General features: G+C 43.8%; 1 protein-coding gene across 2 annotated transcripts in view; it reads left to right on the top strand.

Moving 5' to 3' along the window:
- The window catches only part of FAM120B (family with sequence similarity 120B), a 96,129-nt gene that overhangs the window by 58,553 nt on the left and 16,262 nt on the right, over positions 1 to 21,314 (top strand). For both annotated transcript variants that reach the window (XM_011983395.1, XM_011983394.1), the window contains one exon: positions 20,909 to 21,115. In XM_011983395.1, the coding sequence (XP_011838785.1) occupies positions 20,909 to 21,115 (207 nt within the window). The remainder of the gene's footprint in view (positions 1 to 20,908; positions 21,116 to 21,314) is intronic.

The raw sequence follows: 21,314 nt of genomic DNA, 5'->3' as shown, positions 1-21,314 counted from the left end.
AAGACATTAGAGGGCTTCGGTAGTTAGTTTTCATGTCATTCCTTTGAGGTAATTAAGTTCTATCTTATTCTTAGAAAAATTAAGATACAAAGAATTTTGTGTCTTGGCCTTGGTCCTTATAAAGGAGCTGAAGTGAGGATGTAAATTCGCTGACTCTTGGTTCCACCTCCACCTCATTCGCCTACACAAAGACCCTCGCCGTGATAAAACCTGGATTTGGGAGTCTTAGGGGTCGGGGGGTGGCTGACTCACATGGATCTCCTCACACCTGTTAGGATGCCTTACAAGCATCAAGTGCTTTTTTAAGATTAAGTAATGCTTTCAGTTGGCACATAATAATTGTGCATATTTATGGGGTACAGTGCAGTGTTTCAATATGCGTATATGTTGTGTGATTTAATTGTGAAGTGTCATGTTGCCTGTTGGTTCAGAGCACAGTGGTACCTTAGAGACAATCTAGTCAAGCACTTTTGCCTTACAGACCAGGATTTTAGGCTCAGATTAGGGGAACGGTTTGCTCCAGGTCAAGGTACTAGCACATGTCCGAGCTGATCAAAAGGCCAGGGTTCCGAGTTCTACCAGGCACTGCCTTTACTTCCTGTCTTCTCACTAGACAGTGAGATATCTCTAAAGTGATAAGCAGGTATGCCTTGTGTCAAAAGTAGATTGAGAAACCTTCTCATAAAAGATCTTTACTCAGTGCTGCTCTTGGTGAATTCTCACTTTACGAATCAAATGTTTTCCTGTAGACAGAATCAAAGTGCTTTGGAGACATAATGAGATCAAGCTGCTAAAATGGCGCTTTACTGATTAAATCCCTAAGACAACCATGAAAATACAGGACTGTGTAATATGTTTTCAAGGAGATATTTATTAAACTGCTTTTACTTCCCTACACAAGTCCACAGAAGAAATACAATTTTTAAAAAAGGAAAATTGCTTTACTATTAGGCATTCAATAAAAATTTGGTGAATGAATGAATAGTAGATGTGCTAGTCAGTTTGGGCTGCCATAACAAAACACCACAGACTGGGTGGCCTAAAATCATAAACATTCCCTTCTCACTGTTTTGGAAACTTGATGTCCTAGATCGATGTGCCAGCAGCTCTGCTGTCTGGGGGTGCTCCCTCCTGGCTTTCCGACAGCCGGTTTCTCACTGTGTCCTCGCAGGGCGGAGAGCAGACAGCAGTCTCCTGAGGGCACTCACCCTCTTCCATAGGACCCCCCTCCCCCGCCATGACCCAGTCAGCTCTCATAGGCCCCACCTCCAGATACCTTCCCATTGGGGATTCAGCCTTCAGCATAACAGTGAGATCACTTGGACTCGGGAAGGGGAACATCACACACTGGGGCCTATTGTGGGGAGGGGGGAGGGGAAGGGATGGCATTGGGAGTTATACCTGATGTAAATGACGAGTTGATGGGTGCAGCACACCAACATGGCACATGTATACATATGTAACAAACCTGCAAGTTGTGCACATGTACCCTAGAACTTAAAGTATTTAAAAAAAAAAAAAAGAATTGCTTAACATAAAAAAAAGAAAAAAAAGAAATTTTGAAAGGACATATTTGCCCATAGCAGTAGAAATAGGAATCTTGAAAGTTTTACTGGACTTTTCAAAGTGAAATGTAAACACAGAAGATAACTGATAGAGTCCCGCAACAGCTTAAATGAGATAAGATGGAAGTGAACAAAGCAAAATAAATTAGTATTCATATTTTTTTCTCACTTTTATTCTCTCTTGTTCACATGGACTTTCCAATATTTATCCAGAATTTTCACAGGCGAGAAAGAAGAGAGGTTTGTGGCTGCATTTGAACCTAGGAATTGACTTTGAGAACTCAGATGCCTGGAACCAGCTGTGCAGCGTGTCTGCCTCCTGGACTTGGCAGCAGGGCCTCACTTTCACTGGCTTTGCCCATCATCCTCATAATTGTAGTAGGTGTCTCCTGCTGCAGAGCCTGGTCCGTGTCGGAGAAAATGTGATCTCTGTGAGGAATTCCGAGTCCAGTTTGGAGAGAGTGAAGAGGTCAGCTGGCAGGGTCTCTCGTGATAAAGGATCCAGGCGTTACTGCCAGCAGTGCTGGAGCGGGCCCTGGGGCTGAACCCACCACTGGATGTAGCCTGTGGCACTCCTTGGGTGATCTTTGCCTCAGCAAACTTAGGGTAGTTTTTTTTTTTCCTGCTCCCCTACCTGATTCCTAGATAGGAGATTCTCTTGTCCTGGAGAATCTTAAGAGAAGTATGTCTGTGTTCTTGGAATCAGGAGAGCTCGGTTACTTGGGGGTGGAAACTGAGTCTTTTCTAATTTCCATGGAACCTTTGCACCTCGTAGGTGCTCAGTAATGGTCAGTTTGCTGAATGTATCTGTAAATCTTACACTTAGAGTTTATGCTTTAATGCTGGTAGATGTGTTTCGTCTGCATGAATAAGAATCTTTCACATGTAACTTATTTTTCTACAGCGGAAACAAATCTTAGGATGTAATTTCAATTTTACCAAAAATGTACCTTTTTTGAATATAGCAATGTAATTTCTCTTTTAAACCCGTTCTGTGAGTTGGCAGAGATTTATCACAGAGGCATTGCAGAGGTGAGACCGGGACACTCTCAGCTGCCCTTGAGCTGTCCTGACCCTGCTCTCTGCACCTCACAGACTTCCCCAGCGGGCGGCCCTCAGGCCCTGTGTCCTCCTGACCCTGCTCTCTGCACCTCACAGACTTGCGCAGCGAGTGGCCCTCAGGCCCTGTGTCCTCCTGACCCTGCTCTCTGCACCTCACAGACTTCCCCAGCCGGCGGCCCTCAGGCCCTGTGTCCTCCTGACCCTGCTCTCTGCACCTCACAGACTTCCCCAGCGGGCCCTCAGGCCCTGTGTCCTCCTGACCCTGCTCTCTGCACCTCACAGACTTCCCCAGCCGGCGGCCCTCAGGCCCTGTGTCCTCCTGCTGCCACATGCACTAGGCCAGTGGCACCTTAGGGGGCCCTTGCTGCCCAGACACTCCATGCAGACCTTTCTTTTCTGAGATGCAGCTACTTCCCCGAGCTCTACGTGGAGGGCAGGGAAAGTGATGGTCTGCTCTAAGATGCACCAGCCACCTGAGGGTCCATCACCCTCCCTCTGGGGGGGCAAGGCAGAGGACCCCGTTTCTGTAGGGCTCCCAGTTTCTCTGTGCCCCTGGCTTCCTCTCCTCCTTCCCTGGTTCCAGGAGCGCTGTCCAGTCCTGCTCTGGCAGATCTGAGTTCTTTGAAGTTCTCCTGGGGGTTAAACCTAAACTCAGAAGCCAGAACTCGGTAATATTACCCTCTCCAGTTAGCTGTCAGATCCTGTACCCGTCATTGTGGGATGTCCTAAATGCCTAAAGAGGGTGGGGCAAGGCAGTAAAGGAGAAGAACAGAGGAACTGCAGTCAGCAGTTCAGATAGTACCTCACTGCATTTCTCAGGAAGATTCGCCTCTGACACCTTTAAGGACTTGTTTTCGTTAACATTCTGGTAAACTTGGTTTCTTCCTGCAGCTTTACATTTATAAATACAGCTGTTCATATTCATCATCATGCTGAGGTCTCAGGATGGTTGTGCATCTCTCACAGATGGAGATGCTGCAGTAGAGTGTGTAGCACTTAGCCCTGTGTGCAGGTGGGAGTGAACACTGAGCCACCACATCAAGCAAGAAATAGTGTATATGTATCTCAGTACGGGTGGATGGATAGACAGACGTTATTTAGACAAAGTCACATAAACTATACAATTCACCCATTTAAGGTGTACAATTTAATGACTTTTAGTGCATTCACAGAGTTGTTGTTCAGCCACAATCAATTTTAGAACTTTTTTGTCACCTCAGAAAGAAACCTCTACCTCTTATGCAGTCTCCCTCCCCCCAGCCCCAGCCCCACACTCCTCAGCCCCTGTTTACCACGCATCCATTCTCCGCCTCTGTATATTTCTTTGTCCCGGACATTTCATAAACATGGCATCGCACAGTTTGTGGCCCTTCGTGTCTGGCGTCATTCACTGAGCACTGTGTTTCCCAGGTTCTCAATGGCTGAGGGTTGTGTGGATGGACGATGTTTTGTTTGTCCATCATCAACTGAGAAACAGTTGGTAGTTTCACTTTTTGGCCCCGTGAATAACACTGCTATGAACATTTCTTTACAAGTGTTTGTGTGGACCTGCTTAGCAATTTCCTTAAATATGTGGAATGACATCCCCTCAGATGTTAGTAACTAAAACTTTTCTGTTTTTTTGATATGTACCTTTTGCCATGATAAGAAGCTATCATTGAATTCAAGAGTTTCAAGAATTGTGTGTAAAAAACATTTGGAATAAAAACCTCCACCTTAAGATGCAAAAGGGAAAAAAGGAAATTCTCCAGAAAGATTAATTGAAAAAGAAGAAAGCAAAAAGCACCTCACAATCAGCACTTGTCAAATGAGGCCTGGTGGTCAGAGCCCCCTCTGTGTGCCTAGCTCGTGAGTCTTCAGGAGTCAGGCCTTGAAGAGTGTCCGCCATTCATTCCGGGACAGGAAGGGAGAGATGATTGGCCAGGAGGCTGCAGCTGCAGCTCGCGAGAGTAGCGCCTGGCGCCAGCTGCCACCCTCAGGCTTGGAGCAGAGAAGTGATGGAAACCAAATAACTGAGGCGGGTCAGGACCTTCACGCACATTTTTCAAGAAATTCATCTTTTCTTAATGTTTTCCTTGTGTTAAGTGAGTCAGGAAATTGAAAAATAGAAAAAATAAGCGTGAAGGTAGGTAGTTGACTCTCAGATTTATTCAGTTATTTTTAAGGAGTTTATCCTACTAATATGAGTAAAATAAATTTTTTATTAGGAATTATGAGAGCTTATTTTCTATTGAGACCTACAGTGTCTTGTTTCAGCCATTTGATAAGAGCGTGGTTCATGCGGTCTGAGTAATTTGTTTACTCTCAGTTTTAATTAAACTTTTTTAAAGAATGATTTTTTATACTTGATTTAGTCTTAAAAGCTAAGAAAGCCTCAATTCAGGTACTGCTTATATACGTTATTTTAATTATATTAATGTTAAAAGAGTGATTAAATCTTTATTAGGTGTCACTGAGATTAGTATTTCAGAGACATCTAGTGAAAGTGGTTTGACGAATGTAAAATACTCCAAGATGATGGTAGTATCTACAGGGGCGGGACGGTGGGATTTCAATTCAGCCTTGCCTGGCTGTGCTTCTGGTCTCTTCCCCTCTGTGATTCTTTGAATGTGAGCGCGTTCTTAGAAGAGAAGATAGTCTAATTTTATGAACTGACAGTTGTAACTCAGAGCCATGCTGTTTCTTTAGGTGAATACTGTGTGGGCTTTAGGCAGCTGTCGGATACAACACGGGAATCTCAGATGAATGCAGTTGTGAACTGCGGTGCTGCTGGGTTGGTGGGTTCTGCCCTCATGGAGCATCTCTAACAACATGGGAGGTTGGGCTCCTCCTGCCCCTGCTCAGGAAGGCTGAGGAGTAGCCGGACATGAGTAGAAGCTGGACGGGCTCTCGCTGTGCGTTGTGCCACCAGAATGCCGGACCGTCGAGGTTTCGGGAAAAGACATCGTTATGAGTTATTCTGTAAGACTGCCCACTACAATCGGAAGGCTTCCAGCGAAGAGAAAGAATCTTAGTTATAAAATCAAACTAGGCCTTTTGGACCAAAGAAAACCAGTTTATTTTTGCTGTTTTCTTTACTAATAAATAACAATGTGTTCATAATGTTTTCCCTCTGTTTAGATTTCCACCAGCTTGTAGGACAAGGGCCCTGATGAAGCAATGTCTGAAACTTAAAATAGCAGTTTTGTTCATACAAGTGTCATTTTACATAACTGCCCATAAACCCGAGTAAATGAACCTTCCTTAGCATATAAACACAAAAACGGTGAGCTGTTTACTGTTAAATATTTACTGTCAGGCTTTAGGAACTTTAAGAACTGGTTTTTCCAGTTTCCTGGTTCCCATCGGATGCCCTGGGACCCTGGACTCCATGGCCTCAGCCGGAAGAGCTCAGCTTTCTTTGTCTTTTATTCTAGAGCACCTTAAAGCCTATTTCCAAAATATAAGCTGCTTTTATTTACGAATTTTATTCGTTGGGTTGGACAAGCCAAAGGCCATACCTTTCAGTCATATTGAAGTGGTGATGTGGGCCTTAGACCTGCGGCCACCCTCTGTCACGCTGACGTGGGCTCCCAGGATGTTCCCTAAATTCCAGAGTTCCTTAGGGAAGGAGAGTCGCCAGGTGACTTTCTCTGTTGCTGAAAAGATAACCTCAGATCCTCAGATGTTACTCCTGCAGCCTGTGAAAATGTTCTGTCTCCCCATGTAACCGCAGTTAGCTTAAATTAGCCGTTTTTTCTGTGTGATTAGTAATTTGGAGGTCGGTCTTTGTTTCCAGGCTTTTCACAAGTCCCAAGGCTACAGCACAGTGTTTTTATGGACCTCTTCACGGAAATGTGCTGAGAAGAGGTGTAATTTACTTTACAAAACTTACGTTACAATTAGAAAAGTAAAGTACAAGGCAAACAGGCCTGAGAAACACTTTTAAAGTATATTCTGGGAAATAAGAATGTTGCAATGAACACACTTTTAAAGTAGTGTCTTCTCTCTCCCCAACCTCCAGAAACACCAGGAAAGATCATAGACGCGCCTGTTGTTCCGGGAAAGATCATAGGCGCGCTTGTTGTTCCGGGAAAGATCATAGGTGTGCTTGTTGGTCCGGGAAAGATCATAGGCACGCTTGTTGGTCCGGGAAAGATCATAGGTGTGCTTGTTGGTCCGGGAAAGATCATAGGCACGCTTGTTGGTCCGGGAAAGATCATAGGTGTGCTTGTTGGTCCGGGAAAGATCATAGGTCTGCTTGTTGGTCCGGGAAAAATCATAGGCATGCTTGTTGGTCCGGGAAAGATCATAGGTGTGCTTGTTGATGCTGGATGTAAATGCCCAGGTACCAAATCAACGGAATATGCAAACCCAGCATCCCGGAGTCCCCTGCACCAACACAGTGCTGCTACCATGCCAGATCATTCCTCAGTTCTACCTGGATTTGTTACCCTCACTTCTCCTTAGAGTAGCAGGCAAAAGAAAGCCTCGCTGAGGAAACAATGTCTATAAAAAGCATCTTGGGTTAAACTTTCACTCTGGTGCTGACACCACTCCGCACAGTAGGTGCTCTGACTCGGCAAGAGCGCATCTCAGGTTGTGTCATCCTGGCTCCTCACCCTTCAAACCCTCCACTGGTGGTTTTGCCCATTTTGGATTTGATCATATGTGTAATTCTTTGAGGCAGAGAAATAAAACAGGTAAATTATATGTAAATTGTGAAATGGGAACATGGCAAGTTTGGTTTACTTTTAGCTTGAATGAGCCTGACAGAAGTAGGTGTATTTAGGAAGAACAGGGTGAACTGGCGTGGCCCCAGCAGGTTCCGTTTCAGCCGTTTACTCTCCCCGAGATGAGATCTCATTTCTTCTTGATGCTCTTGCACCAGGAATTGGCGAGTTCTTGCTTGGAACAGAATTGTTTAATGTTTATTGTTGACTTGTTGAGGCTTTTTTTCACTGAAAAAATGACCCACACGTAACACCTGTTCAGAACACATCCTAACTGCTAAGAATGAACACGTCTGTCATTTAGGCCTGGTTATTTTCAAGAGCAAACTTTTCAGTTTTCAGTTTGGGAAATAATCACCTGTCTTCTTCCCTTCACTCAGTGTTAGTGCAATGAATGGAGCATTGTTGGTTGAGTGTCTGACCCAGGATGGCATCTGTTAGATGAACTGGTGATGTCACTTTACATTCCTAAGGAATATTCACCTGTCCTTGCTGCGGCGTGTCATAGCAGCTTTACCTGTGAAGGGCCTTCAGAGCACATCAGTAGATGATAGTTTGATGTCATCTGTCTTTATTTCCATTATACTTTAATTTCTTGAGGATAGGACTTCCACATTTGCACCTGGTTCAGTAGTTGTTAGCTGTTGCTGACTGAACCGAACCAAATCCAGTTCTTCATTGCACAGATGAGATCGCCACAGCCCACCCAAGTGGCATCACCTGCTTTCAGCCCCTTGGCCAGGTGGTGAGAGAGCTGAGGCTTCCAGTTCAGGGCTCCCTCTGCTGTAACTCAGGGATGGTCCCTAAGCTGGTGGTTAAAGTGTTCATACGAAGTAGGTCCAATCTGTGGTTGTTGCTGTAATCAGTGTGTCAGCACGGAGTTCCGCAATTTCAGTATCTTTTTAAATAACCCACTGTGGAATGTTTGTAATCACACAGCACATAGGCAGCAGGGCTCACAAAGCAAAGGCCTTGTGAACTCCATTCCTTCAGGGTGGAAACGGATTGTTGGCAAAACACAGTTCTCAGGTTATCTGTTCCTAACAGCAAACTCTCAGGTCAGGGTAGGCTTATTGTGGTTTGCTTTTGCCTACAAAGGACGTATGTTGAGTAAGAATCTTGGCCTGTTACACAGTAAGTCAGTAATTGTGTCCTTGCAAATAAGCACTGTGTTCTCGAATGGAATCAGCATATTTCCTTATACAGACACTTCCGCTCGTGCATTCATTGAGCAGCCTCAGTTGGTAGAGAATCATGTTCAGATACTTAATCAGCAAACTCATTTAGTCAGTAGAAATTTGAATTCCTGTGATGTGCCAGATTTGTCAGGAGGGGTACAGAGAAGGTACGGCAAGGAGGCCTTCAAAGAGCTCAGAGTCCTGAGAAAGTAAGTGCAGTGGCAAGAACTGCACAGGAGACACACAGGGCACAGTGGATGTAGGGATGAGGGATGCCCCTGTCTGGGCCTGGAAGGTGTCTCAGAGACTCCAAGGAGGAAATGACTCCTGGACTAGATCTGTAAAGGTGGGCAGGATTTAATGAGTCAGAGGTAAGAACAAGGGAAAGAGTGGGGACTGTCTCTGAAGAGAGAGCAAAGAAGTTCCCTGGGGTGTTTGGGAGCCGCAGACGGGTAGCCCTAAAAAGGCCAGTGAGGAGCCTTGCCCAGGTACACGGGGAGCTGTAACGAATGAACTGGGACGGCAGAACTGGAGGTGGAGGTGAAGAGAGAGATGGCAGGTCACGTTCAGGAAGTGAAATTGCTAGGCCCTCATCGTGATTACAGCATGAGATGAGGAGGAGGCCCTAGTGTGGTTACTGTTTCTCTAGTTTGGGTCTCTGGGGTAGGTTAACAGACAAGGGGAGGAGGTGATGAAGTCAGCTTTGTGAGGACTGTGTATGGGATCTGTTTCCAGACAGCTGGATGTGCAAGCGTGAAGCTTGGAAGAGAGTTTGGCATTGAAGATTTGGGAAGCATAAGACATGTCTTTGTAAATAGATGAGAATGAGGTTCAGCTGAGAGATGTACGTGTAGTGTGATAAGGACAGTAAGCCAAGGGGAATAACACCCTTGTTTAAGGACCAGCAGAAAGACAGTGAACACAGAGATCAGAGTGTGGAGGAGGAAGACAGGGGTGGGCGGGGGGGGTGGTGTCAGGGGAATGGTAGAGCAGAGAGTGCTGGCATGTTGGGGCGACCACATGCAGCAGGGCAGTACGCCAGAAAAGACTGGTCAGTACGCATTGGGCCTGAGCCTTGGTCACTGCTCACCTTGTTGAGAACAATTCCAGGAGATTGGAGGAGTGGAGGCTGGTTGGAGTGGTTTGGTACAGGGATGAGTGGTGAGGCAGGAGAGACAGTGAGATCATCTTTTGAGGCGTTTGAATGTGAACTGAAAATCTGGACTCTAGCCAGATGTGAACATGGAGAGGATGGAGAAGCGGCCACTTGGTAAGAAATAGAAATCTGAGTGCTTGGCACAGGGGTTTGGGTAACCCCCTAGAGAAGAGGAGGAAGTGCCTGTTTCTGCATAGAGCAAGTGCAGAATGCCACTTTGTGCTGTGCACACGTCCCTAAACCCAGATGCCTGGGAGAGCCCTGGCTCACGCTGCCCTGTGCTGTCCGCGTCCCTAGTCCCAGATGCCTGGGAGAGCACCGGCTCACGCTGTTCTGTGCTGTGCGCGTGCGTCCCTAGTCCCAGATGCCCGGGAGAGCACCGGCTCACGCTGCCCTGTGCTGTCCGCGTCCCTAGTCCCAGATGCCTGGGAGAGCACCGGCTCACGCTGCCCTGTGCTGTGCGCCTCCCTAATCCCAGATGCCTGGGAGAGCACCGGCTCACACTGCCCTGTGCTGTGCGCGCCTCCCTAATCCCAGATGCCTGGGAGAGCACCGGCTCACGCTGTCCTGTGCTGTGGGCGTCCCTAAACCCAGATGCCTGGGAGAGCACTGGCTCACGCTGTCCTGTGCTGTGCGTGCGTCCCTAGTCCCAGATGCCTGGGAGAGCACCATTCATTCTGGATGGCAGAGAAACGCTTAGAATAGAGCAGTTAACTGAAGAAGTTGAAAACAAAAGGGAAATGTTTATGTTTTGAGAGATGAGTTTATCAACACAGTCAGCCCTTTCAGGCTGTGACCTTTTTACCAGCTTAATGTTTTTTTCTTGGTTTACAGTTAATGTTTAATACCTGATAGAGTTGCCATAAAATGCTCATATCTGTCTGTGGAGTTTTCCTTGATTCATACACTCTACAGACTTCCATCAGAGATCACAGCCCAGGTGTTGAAAGAACGCTCCTGCCATTTATTTATCTATTAATCTTTACCATACCCAGAGTAGCTGTGGCACATCTCACCTAAGTTTTCTTTCTATAGGGATTCTTTAACCCCCAGCAGTTTCTAAGAGGAGCATGAGACTTGAGAGCCCAGACCTTTGGTTTGGACTTGACCTGTGGACGCCTGACACACACCCTGCCACCCGCTAGGAGAATGTGTAACTCAGAGTCCTCTTCTTCATCACCCCTCTCTGAGGACTTGTTCCCGTTCATGTCCCACAGTAAAGTTTCTTGTCGGTTTATTCCATTTGTTTAAAACAATAAAAAAAGGACGTTGAGCGCCTATTCTATGCCATGCTCTGTGAAGAGAATGGGATATCAGTGAGCGACGCCTGCCCTTTTCGGATCTGTAGCCTAGTGGGGGAAAGAGACAGGAAGCAGGAAGCAGAACCACATCCTAGCAGGGGAAATGGACAGGAAGTAGGAAGCAGAACCACATCCTACTGGGGGAAATGGACCGGAAGCAGGAAGCAGAACCAGGAAGCATTGGCGTGGACGGGCCTGCAAAGGGCCAGCCAGCGCCCTGGAACGTAGAGAGGCAGAGCTGAGCCCTGAGCTTCCGGGTATGGGCAGGGTGGGCTGCACCTTTATTTGACCACTTTAAAAAGGGGCTATTTGAGCTAAGACTTGAAAAAATAAGAGAATTAACTATTCAGCTTTCTGGGAGAAGAGCGTACTAAGTAGATGGCCAGTGCCAGGGTGGGGGTGTGCCTGTGTCGGGCAAATTGGGAGGAACAAGGGACGGGGCCAGAGCCATGGGCCCAGGCAGCCTGGTGAGGGGTTTCTCCTTGCTCAAGACTTGGAACGAAGGAATGACATGACCCAACTCACTTTTTGAATCAGCCTGCTGGCTCTGTTAAAACTAGGCTGTAGTGCAGGGGTCCTTCAGTGGGGATCTGTGGTCTGAAACAGGAAAAAATATACCTGTGTTTTCACTAACTTCTAACTGAAATTTATCATTTCCTTTATGATATAGTCAACAGCACCTGTGGTTTTGTTACCAATAGAAATCAGATATTTTCATTACAGTTGGAGAAGTCCCCATATATTGTTTACTGTCATCATTTTCTCAAAACTATGGTTATTAGGCCCACTGCTGGGTCTTATGTACAGTTTTACAGGTTGAGTACTTCTCAGCCAAAGTGCTTGGTACAGAAGTGTTTCAGATTTCTGAATATTTCATTATACTTACCACTTGAGCATTTATAATCCAAAGACCTGAAATCCAAACTGCTCCCATGAGTATTTTCTTTCAGCGTCATGTCGGTGCTCAAAAAGCTTTGGATTTGGCAGTATTTTAGATTCTGTATTTTCAGAATAGAGATGCTCAACCTATATAAAAAGGGGGCTAAATTACTATATCTTACATTTGATTTTTATATTATTTTGAAAACTGTCTCATAATTAATTTATAAATCTTTGTATTTTATTATACACATTAACTGCTGATCTAAGAAAGTGTTCACAGGCTTCATGAGACTACCAGAAAGATTCACAATACAAAAGAGATTTTGTTTTTTGTTTTTTCCCAAATTAACCTGTGCGTCATCTTCCATAATGACCTTTTGTGTATGTGTGTGTGGTAAAAGCTCCTAAAATCTACTCTCTAGGCAGATTTCCGGTGTACAGTAGAGTGTTACGACCTCCAGTCCTCATGCTGTGCATTAGATCTCTCCAGACCCATTCATCCTGTGTAACCGCAGCTCTGTGTCCTTGGACTCACCTCTTCCCATTTCCTCCCTCACCCAGGAACTCCCGTTCTGCTCGGTTTGTTTGTATTTGGCGTTTTTTAGATTCCACATGCAGGTGAGATTGTGCAGTATTTGTCTGACTTTGCCTGACTTCACTTCACATAAAGTTCTGCACTTCCATCCATGTCGTCACGTGACAGGATTTCTTTTCTTTTCTTTTTTTAATAGCTGAACAGTATTCCATTCTGTATATGTACTGTTTTCTTTATCCATTCATCGGTTGATAGACGCTTAGGTTGGTTATGAGCTTTGGCTGTTGTATAGAGTGCTGCAGGAAACATGGGGTGCAGGTATCTCATCAACATACTGATTTCAGTTGCTTTGGATCTATACGTAGAAGTGAGATTGCTGGGTCGTATAGTAGTTCTAATTTTCGGCTTTGGAGGAACCTCCATACTGTTTTCTATAATGACTGTGCCAATTTACATGCCCGCCAACAGTGTAGAAGGGTTCCCCTTTCTCCACATCCTCACCAGCACTTATTTCTTGTCTTTTTTGACGATAGCCCTCCGAACACGTGGTGAGGTGATTTCACACTGTGGGTTTCACTTGCATCTCCGCAGTGATTAGTGTTGGACACCTTTGCATATGCCTGCTGACCATTTGTGTATTGCCTTTAGAGAAATGTCTGTTCATGTTCTTTGCCCGTGTTTTAATTGGGTTGTTTTTTGCTGTCGAGTTGTATGAGTTCCTTACATATTTTGGATGTTAGCCCCTTAATAGATACATGGTTTGCAAATATTTTCTCCAAGTCCATAGACTGCCTTTTCATTTACTTCATTGGTCCCTTTGCTGTTCAGAAGCTTTGCTATGTGAGGTAGTCCCACTTGTTTATTTTTGCTTTTCTTGCCTGAGCCTTGGGGTGTCATACTCCAAAAATGAGCTATAGAGAGAAACAATTTTTTTGGACTCACTTTCTGGCTGAAGACAAATAGAAAAGCTAGCACAACATTTTTTAATAAAGCTATTTGAAGGTGTCAGTGAACCGAAAAGGTTATAAAAAAGTGCCATGTCAAGATCCTGTAGAAGACAGAGATCAAGGGGGGTCAGCTTGTCGTTAGAAGCCACTTACGCTCTGATGTGTTTGCCTGTCGAGAAGTAAGAAAACACGAATTAGTACTATTAGGGATAAGGCAGGGGGTATTACTATAGACCCTTCTGAGAAGAAAGGGAAGCACTGCAAACAACTCTACATACATGCCTTCAACAACTTAGATATAGGGGCAAATCTCTGAAAAGCACAGGTGGCCACAACCCCCAATACCAAACAGGTTCTTTAAAGAACTCCATAACTGTTAAAGAAATTGAATCCACAGTTTGCAAACTCCCCCCAAAAGATGTCTCTAGCCCAGAAGTGTCACTCGGTAATTTACCACATGTTTAAAGAAGAATTAATGGCAGTTCTACAGTCTTCCAGAAAATACAAGAAGATAGACTACTCCCCAGTGAGGCCAGTATTACCCTGACACCCAAACCAGACAGAAAAAAAAAATAGTGCAAAACGGAAAACTACAGGCCATTATCCCTTATGAACATAGATACAAAAATCTTTAACAAAATATGAGTGAATCAAATCCAGCAATTAATTATACACTATGACCAAGTGGATTCTTTATTCCAGAACTATATGGCTGGTTTAGTACTTAAAACTCAGTCAGTGAAACCTCCATATTAATAGGTTAAGGAAGAAAAGTCACATGATTATATAGATCATTCAGAAAAAGGATTCGACAAAATTCACTGCCCATTCATGGTAAAAAAAAAACTTTCAGAAAAATGAGAATGGAGGAGGTCTTTCTCAACTTGATAAAGAACATCTACAAAAGTCCCTACAGCCAATGTAACATATAACAGTAAAAGACTAATTGCTTTTCCCCAATATCAGGGATATTAGGGACAGGGATGTCTGCCCTCACCACTCTTATTCAATATAGTGCTGGAAGTTCTGGCTAGCGCAGTGAGGACAGAAAAGGAAATAAAAAGCATGCAGACAAAAAGAAGGAAACAAAACTGTCTCTATTTGCAAATGACATGATTCTCCAAATAAAAAATTCCAAGGAATCTACAAAAAAACTAGAGCTAGGTCAGGTGTGTTGGCTCAAGCCTGTAATCCCAGCACTTTGGGAGGCTGAGGTAAGAGGATTACCTAAACAAAGAGGTTCAAGACCAGCCTGGGCAACGTAGTGAGACCCCCATCTCTACAAAAAATTGAAAAAGTAGCTGGATGTGTTCGCTACTTAGGGAGCTGAGGTGGGAGGGATTGTTTGAGCCGGAGAGGCCAAGGCTCTAGTGATTCATGATCATACCACCATACTCCAGCCTGGGCAACAGAGTGAGACCCTGTCTCTACTAAAAAATACAAAAAATTAGCCGGGCGTGGTGGCAGGTGCCTGTGGTCCCAGCTACTCGGGAGGCTGAGTCAGGAGAATGGCGTGAACCTGGGAGGTGGAGCTTGCAGTGAGCCAAGACCGCGCCACTGCATTCCTGCCTGGGCAACAGAGTGAGACCCTGTCTTTCAAAAAAAAAAAAAAAGAAAAACAAAACCAGAGCTAGTGAGAGTTCAGCAAGGCCTCAAGCTACAAGACATACATACCAAGCATCACCTGCATTTCTATATACTGTTAATGAACATATGGAAACCTAAATGTAAAAGATAGTACCACTTAACAATTGTTTCACAAAAATGAATTACCTAGGCATAAATCAAATAAACATATACAGGATCTATATGCTAAAAACTGCAAAATACTGATAAATCAGAGCAAACCCAAATAAATGGAGGCACATACCATGTTCATGTACTGAAAGGCTTAGCATAATAGAGAGGTTGCTTCCCTCCAAACTGATGTACGGGTTTGATGTACTTGCTAGCAAAAATCCCAGCAAGGTATTTTTTTGCAGATATGGCAAGATTATTCTAAAATTTATCTGGAAGGGCAGTGGAACTAAAAATCACAAAAATCATCTTGAAAAAGAATAATAAAATGGGCAGAATCACTGCACTTGGTAACATACCTCGCTATATGACTGCCGTAATCAAGACAGTGTAGTGTTGGTGAAGGGACAGACACAAGGTCAATGAAACAGAATAGAGAACCCAGACGTAGACCCACGCGAGTCCCACCAGCGGATCTGGACAAGGTGCAGAAGCAACTCATTGGAGGAAGGCAGCCTCTTTAGCAAATGTGGCTGGAGCATTGGATACCCATAAGCCAAAAAAAAGAAAAAGAAAAAAAACAGAAGAACCTTGTCTTTGGCCTCACACGTTTTACAAAAATTAACTCAAATGGAATGTGAAATTAAATGTAAAACATAAAACTATTACGCTTTTGGGGAAAAAAGAGAAGATCTTTGGTATCTAGGGTCAAGCAAAGAGTTCTTAGACTTCATACCAAAAGCATAGTCTATAAAAGGAAAAATTGATAAATTGGAAACATTTTTAATTCAAACATATTTAATTCAACATTTTAAATTCAAAATTAAAAATGTTGCTCTATTAGGATAAGAAAAAGACAAGCCACTGCCTGGGAGACAATATTTGCAAACCACTTGCCTGACAGAGATCTTACATCTAGAAAATATGAAGATTCTCAGAACTCAGCATTAAAAACAATCCAATTAGAAAGTAGGCAAAAGACAGACATTTTACCCAAGACATTCAGATGGTAAATAAGTACATGAAAAGTTGTTCAACATAATTAACCATTAGGGAAATGCAAATTAAAACCACAGTGAGATATCACTGCACACGGATTAGAGCAGCTAAAATTAAAAATAAAATAGTGACACCACCAAATTTTGGCAAGGATGCGATCCTCATACACTAGCCTCTTACATGACTGGTGTCGGTCACTCTGGAAAACAGTTTGGCAGTTTCTTAAAAATTAATAATGCATTTACCATCTGAACTAGCAATCACACGCCTGGCCATTTATCCCAGAGAAGTGAAAACTTAGGTTCATTCAAAAACTTGTGCATGAATATTCAGAGCAGCTGTATTTGTAGTAGCATAGGTTGGAAACAACCCAGATGTCTTTAAACGGATGAATGTTTAACAGGCTGGTGCATCCATGCCGTGGAACACAACTCAGCAATAAAGAGGACTGAGTGGCTGGCGCTTGGTGAGTGGCTGGCGCTTGGAACTGCCTGAATGGATCTCAAGGGAATTATACTGAGTAAAAAAGCCAATCCCAAAAGGTCACATATTACGTGATTCTATTTATGTTACATTCTGAAAATGACAGGATAAAGAGATGGATAACAGATTACCAGGTGCTAGAGACTTGGGACAGCATGAGGGAGGTCTTATGTGAAGAGACGGTTTTGTGTCTTGATGATGGTGGCAGGGGCTGCACAAACCCACCAGGTTTTGAAATTGCCTAGAACCTGAATAAGGTTTGTGGATGGCATTGATGTCAGCTTCCTGGTTTGGATATTGTCCTATAGTATGTCAGATGTTCACCATTGGTGAAGGGTACAGCCCTCTATCCTATCTTTGTCAATTCCTGTGAATCTGTAGTCATTTCAAAATAAAAATTAAAATAATCACCAACCAAACAGATACCTAAGGTCTCAGGACACTGGAAAATTAAAAGTTTTAGGACAGAAAAAGCTGTTCCATGCCACTGCTAACCCAAAGAAACCAGCGTGCCTGCATCAGAAGTAGACTTCAGTTAGAAACGGCCATGAAAGAAAGAAGGGACACCCGAGAAGAAAGGTCAGCGCCCCAGGATGATTTCCGGATTCTCTAGATCTGTAAGTTAGTATGCACAGCTTCCAGGTACATCAGATGAAAACGGACACAACTGAAAAACGAAGCAGACACATCTGTAATCACGGTGGGACCTGTGAGCACAGGGGTCCACAAACTGCAGCCAGTATGGCCAAGTGTGGCCTTTGGCCTGCTTTTGTGTGGGTCTATGAGCTAAGAATGCTTTTTGGGATTTTTAAAGGGTTAGTTTAAAAAAGAATATCTAACAGAAGCTATAGGGGCCTAAACTCTTCACTGTCTGGCCCCTGCAGAGGAAGTCTGTGGAGCTTTAACAGAGCCTCTCTCAAGAGCTGATAGGACAGACAGACAGAAGGTTGCTATGGATTCGAATTTCTGAACACATTTTTGAACACAGTGCACACACTCATCCTAACGGGCCTATAGAATTCTGCACCCAAAAACTATGGAGTAAACACTTTTCCAGTGCATATGGAAAATCTACCAGAATTGACTAGATGACAGTTCATAAAGCAAGCTTCTGCGAATTTCAGACAATTGAAATCATCCATCTTTTTTCTGTCCACAGTAAGCTAGAAATCAGTAATAACAATAAGTAAAAATTCTCAATTATTTGAAATGGAAACAGTACACTTCTAAATAATTCACAGGGAAAAAGGAGAAACCACAGTGGGCATTATAAAATATTTTGAATGACAGTGAAAATATTGTCCATAAAAATGTGTGGGATGCAGCTGAAAGCTATTCTGAGAAGGAAATTTGTAGAATTAAATGAATGTACTTGAAAAAAAAAAAGGCTGAAAATCAATGATCTAAGTATACATCTCTATAAATTACAAATAAAAAATCAAACGCGGAGTGTGTGGTAGGTAGGAAGGAAATAGTAAAAGCAGGAACTAGTGAAATAGGAAACGAATGGAGAATAGAGAAAGGTTTCTTTTTATGTCATTTGCAGGAGTTCTCCCTCCTTGCTGGTAGGGATTCAAAGTGGCGCAGCCACTCTGGATGGCTGTGAAGCAGTTTCTTACAAAGTTAAACGGGTCTTAGCACGCAGTCCAGTAGCTGTGCTCCTTGCTGCGGCCACACCACAACCTGTACACAGACGTTTCAGCGGCCCTATTCGTAACTCCCAAAACTTGGAAGCAGCCAGGTGTCCTTCGGTGGGTGATGAGATGAACGAACTGTGGTCTATCCAGACAGTGGAATGTCATTCATTACTAAAAACAAGTCTATCAAGCTATGAAAAGACATGGAGGAAACTTAAATGCGTATTACTGAGGGACAGAAGCCAACCTGAAGAAGCTGCTACTGTCTGATTCCAGCTATAGGAAGTCGGAAGAGGGAGAACAATGGAAACAGTAGAAAGATGAGCGCTTGCCGAGGGCTCGGGGGAGGGAGGGTGAGCAGGCAGCAGGAGGACTTTAGGGCAGTGCACCTGCTCTGGATGAGTCTCATGGTGGGTCCAGGTCATTATGTGTTTGTCCAAACTCGCAGAATGTGCACCGCCAAGAGTGAACCCTCGTGTCAGCTGTGGACTTGAGGGACGTGTCAGTGTGGGTTCATCGATTGTAGCAAATGTGTCCTCCAGGGACTGGCAGGTGGAGGCACTGATCTGTAGAGAAGCAGAGGGTATGTGGGAAATCTCTGCACCTTCCTCTCAGTTTTGCTGTGAACCTAAAACTGCTCTAAAAACATAAAGTCTTTTTTTCTAAGTTAATTTGAAAAGATGAATAAAACTGATAAACCTGTTATGAAATTGATCAAAAAAGGAGAAAGCACAAATTGCCAGTATACAGCCTGAAAAAGGGACATCTGTATACATAGATAATGCAGACTAAAGAGATGAGGGAACGTTTATACCAATGCATTGGAAACTTCAGGTAAAATGTGTGCCACGAAGCGTAAACGTGTGAAAAAATTTCAGGTAAAATGAACACATTCCTTGAAAAATACAACCTAATAAGACTGAGGTATGAAGAAATAGAAAACTTGAATGGTTCCATGTCTGCTGAAAACATTGAATCTGAGATGAAAACTGTGCCCACAAGGAAACCTCAGGATCAGAGGGCTTCCCTGTGAGTGTTTCCAGACCCCGAAGGAGGAACCAGCAGCTGTGCTGCGCCCATTCTTCCAGAGAGCAGAAGAAGGGAGGCTTTCCAACTGTTTCTATAAGTCCAGCAAAATCCTGATGCAAAAATCCAACAAAGACGTCACAAGAAATAAAAATGTAGGCCGTTCTGTTTCATGAAAATAAATTCAAAACTTCCAAACAAAATATTAACAAATCAAATCCAGCAATATATAAAACCAGTAATACATGATGACCAAGTTGGGTTTATGTTTAGAATGCAAGGTTGATTTAACATTTGAAAACCATTGTAAATAACAATGAATAAGAAAAAGCATAGAATGGATGCTAAAACAATACTGGCAGTCACCTTCAGGCTTCTGTAGGAAATGCACTTCTCACTACCACGTCCTGTTAGTCAGCATCTGCTGAGCCCTGTGTACTTGTATAATGATTGCTGTTTTTAAAAACAAGTGTTGTTTTGGATAATTTTGTACAACACAAAGTGTCGTACAGCACTATTTGAGGATAAAGTAGTACTGTGCAACCAAAATCATTGTGGTTAAACCTTAGATTAACTCTCGGATAATCTCAGTTCATGATAAATTTCTTACAATGGTTAGCAAGCTTCTATTTTAGTAAGTGAAACCGTAACTTCTAAAGGGGCTAAAATATCTGTTACTTTTCTCCTAATTTGTTTCAGTTTTATTTAAAATACCTCTTGGTTAATTTGCGCTGCATAGATAAGCCGGACGATGACGGATTCAGTTGCACTTACCTCATTTATGGATTCATGTGGACACTCGCTAGATATCAGTGTCACTTCCCCTGGGGCCAGTGTCAGCCAGGAGGCAGAGAGTGTCTCATGCAGCGTTCTTGCTAAATGCAGGAGCCCTCTGCGGCATCTTGGGATGACTTCCCTGTTTGAGAACAGTCAGAATGTTGGACATCAAGGTAAATTTGACAGTGAAAAGAAATATTTCATATGGGTATGATCTTAATTTGCAAAGATTATCAGCCTACCAACCTGGTGAGATATGTAAGCCGTTTTATTCTTAAATTGTAAGCATTCATTTAAAGTTAGATCTTTCGTAACAAATACTCATCATTACAACAATTATGATTTTTAAATACAATAAATTTAATAGTGTCTAAAATGATACTCTCTTGGCTTCCCTGTCTGTCCCTTTGCCTTCGAAGAAAGTTGTTCAGGAAAGAATGCACCCAGAAGTGAATGATCATGTGAGCTTTCTCCTAGTGGACCACAGTTTTCACCATGTCTGTTCTCAGCCCAGAGGTTCCTGGGAGGCAGGAGACTGCTCACGCCTGTGTGTGTGGAGCAGGCCTGAGTCAGCGGCTGAGGTTCAAACAGATGGGCGGATGGATGGGGACACTCTTAATGAAGAGGCGCCCTCGTTTCTGTCAGCCGAGCTTGCTTCCAAGGCCTCTGTCATCAGTAGAGCTGGTGAAGCTCAGCTTTGAGGACGCAGCCATGGTGATGCTGTCCATTCTGAGCGAGCTTCTGTAATCAGTACAGCTGGTGAAGTTCAGCTTTGAGGACGCAGCCATGGTGATGCCATCCATTCTAAGCGAGCGTCCGTTTGGAGCAGGGTAACTGTGCAGTGCTGAGATCTGTTTCCTGCGTGTGTGACTCCTGCCTTACATTTTTGGTGTGTGTTCTGGTCTCCACAGCCTGATTACATCAACCCCAGAGCCGTGCAGCTGGGCTCCCTTCTCGTCCGCGGCCTCACCACTCTGGTTTTAGTCAACAGCGCGTGTGGCTTCCCCTGGAAGATGAGTGATTTCATGCCCTGGAATATATTTGATGGGAAGCTTTTTCATCAGAAGTACTTGCAGTCTGAAAAGGGTTATGCTCTGGAGGTGCTTTTAGAACAAAATGTGAGTTCACAGACACCTGCCTTTCACCAGAAACTTCCCTGTAGTTCCAGGCCACACAAAAAACATGAAGTTGGCTGTTGCATTTTTCAAATTAATGCTTTCCAAATAAAGGATTCCATTATTCCATTAAACCAGGAACACATGATTTGAAGCATTTGGCTTCAGCGTCAACATAACTCATACAGGTTGAATAGCCCTT

The sequence above is a fragment of the Mandrillus leucophaeus genome, unplaced genomic scaffold, assembly GCF_000951045.1.
Source record: "Mandrillus leucophaeus isolate KB7577 unplaced genomic scaffold, Mleu.le_1.0 Scaffold249, whole genome shotgun sequence".
Lineage (NCBI taxonomy): Eukaryota > Metazoa > Chordata > Mammalia > Primates > Cercopithecidae > Mandrillus > Mandrillus leucophaeus.
The sequence above is the reverse complement of the archived record's forward strand: the minus strand, read 5'-3'. Positions and strand labels throughout refer to the sequence as shown.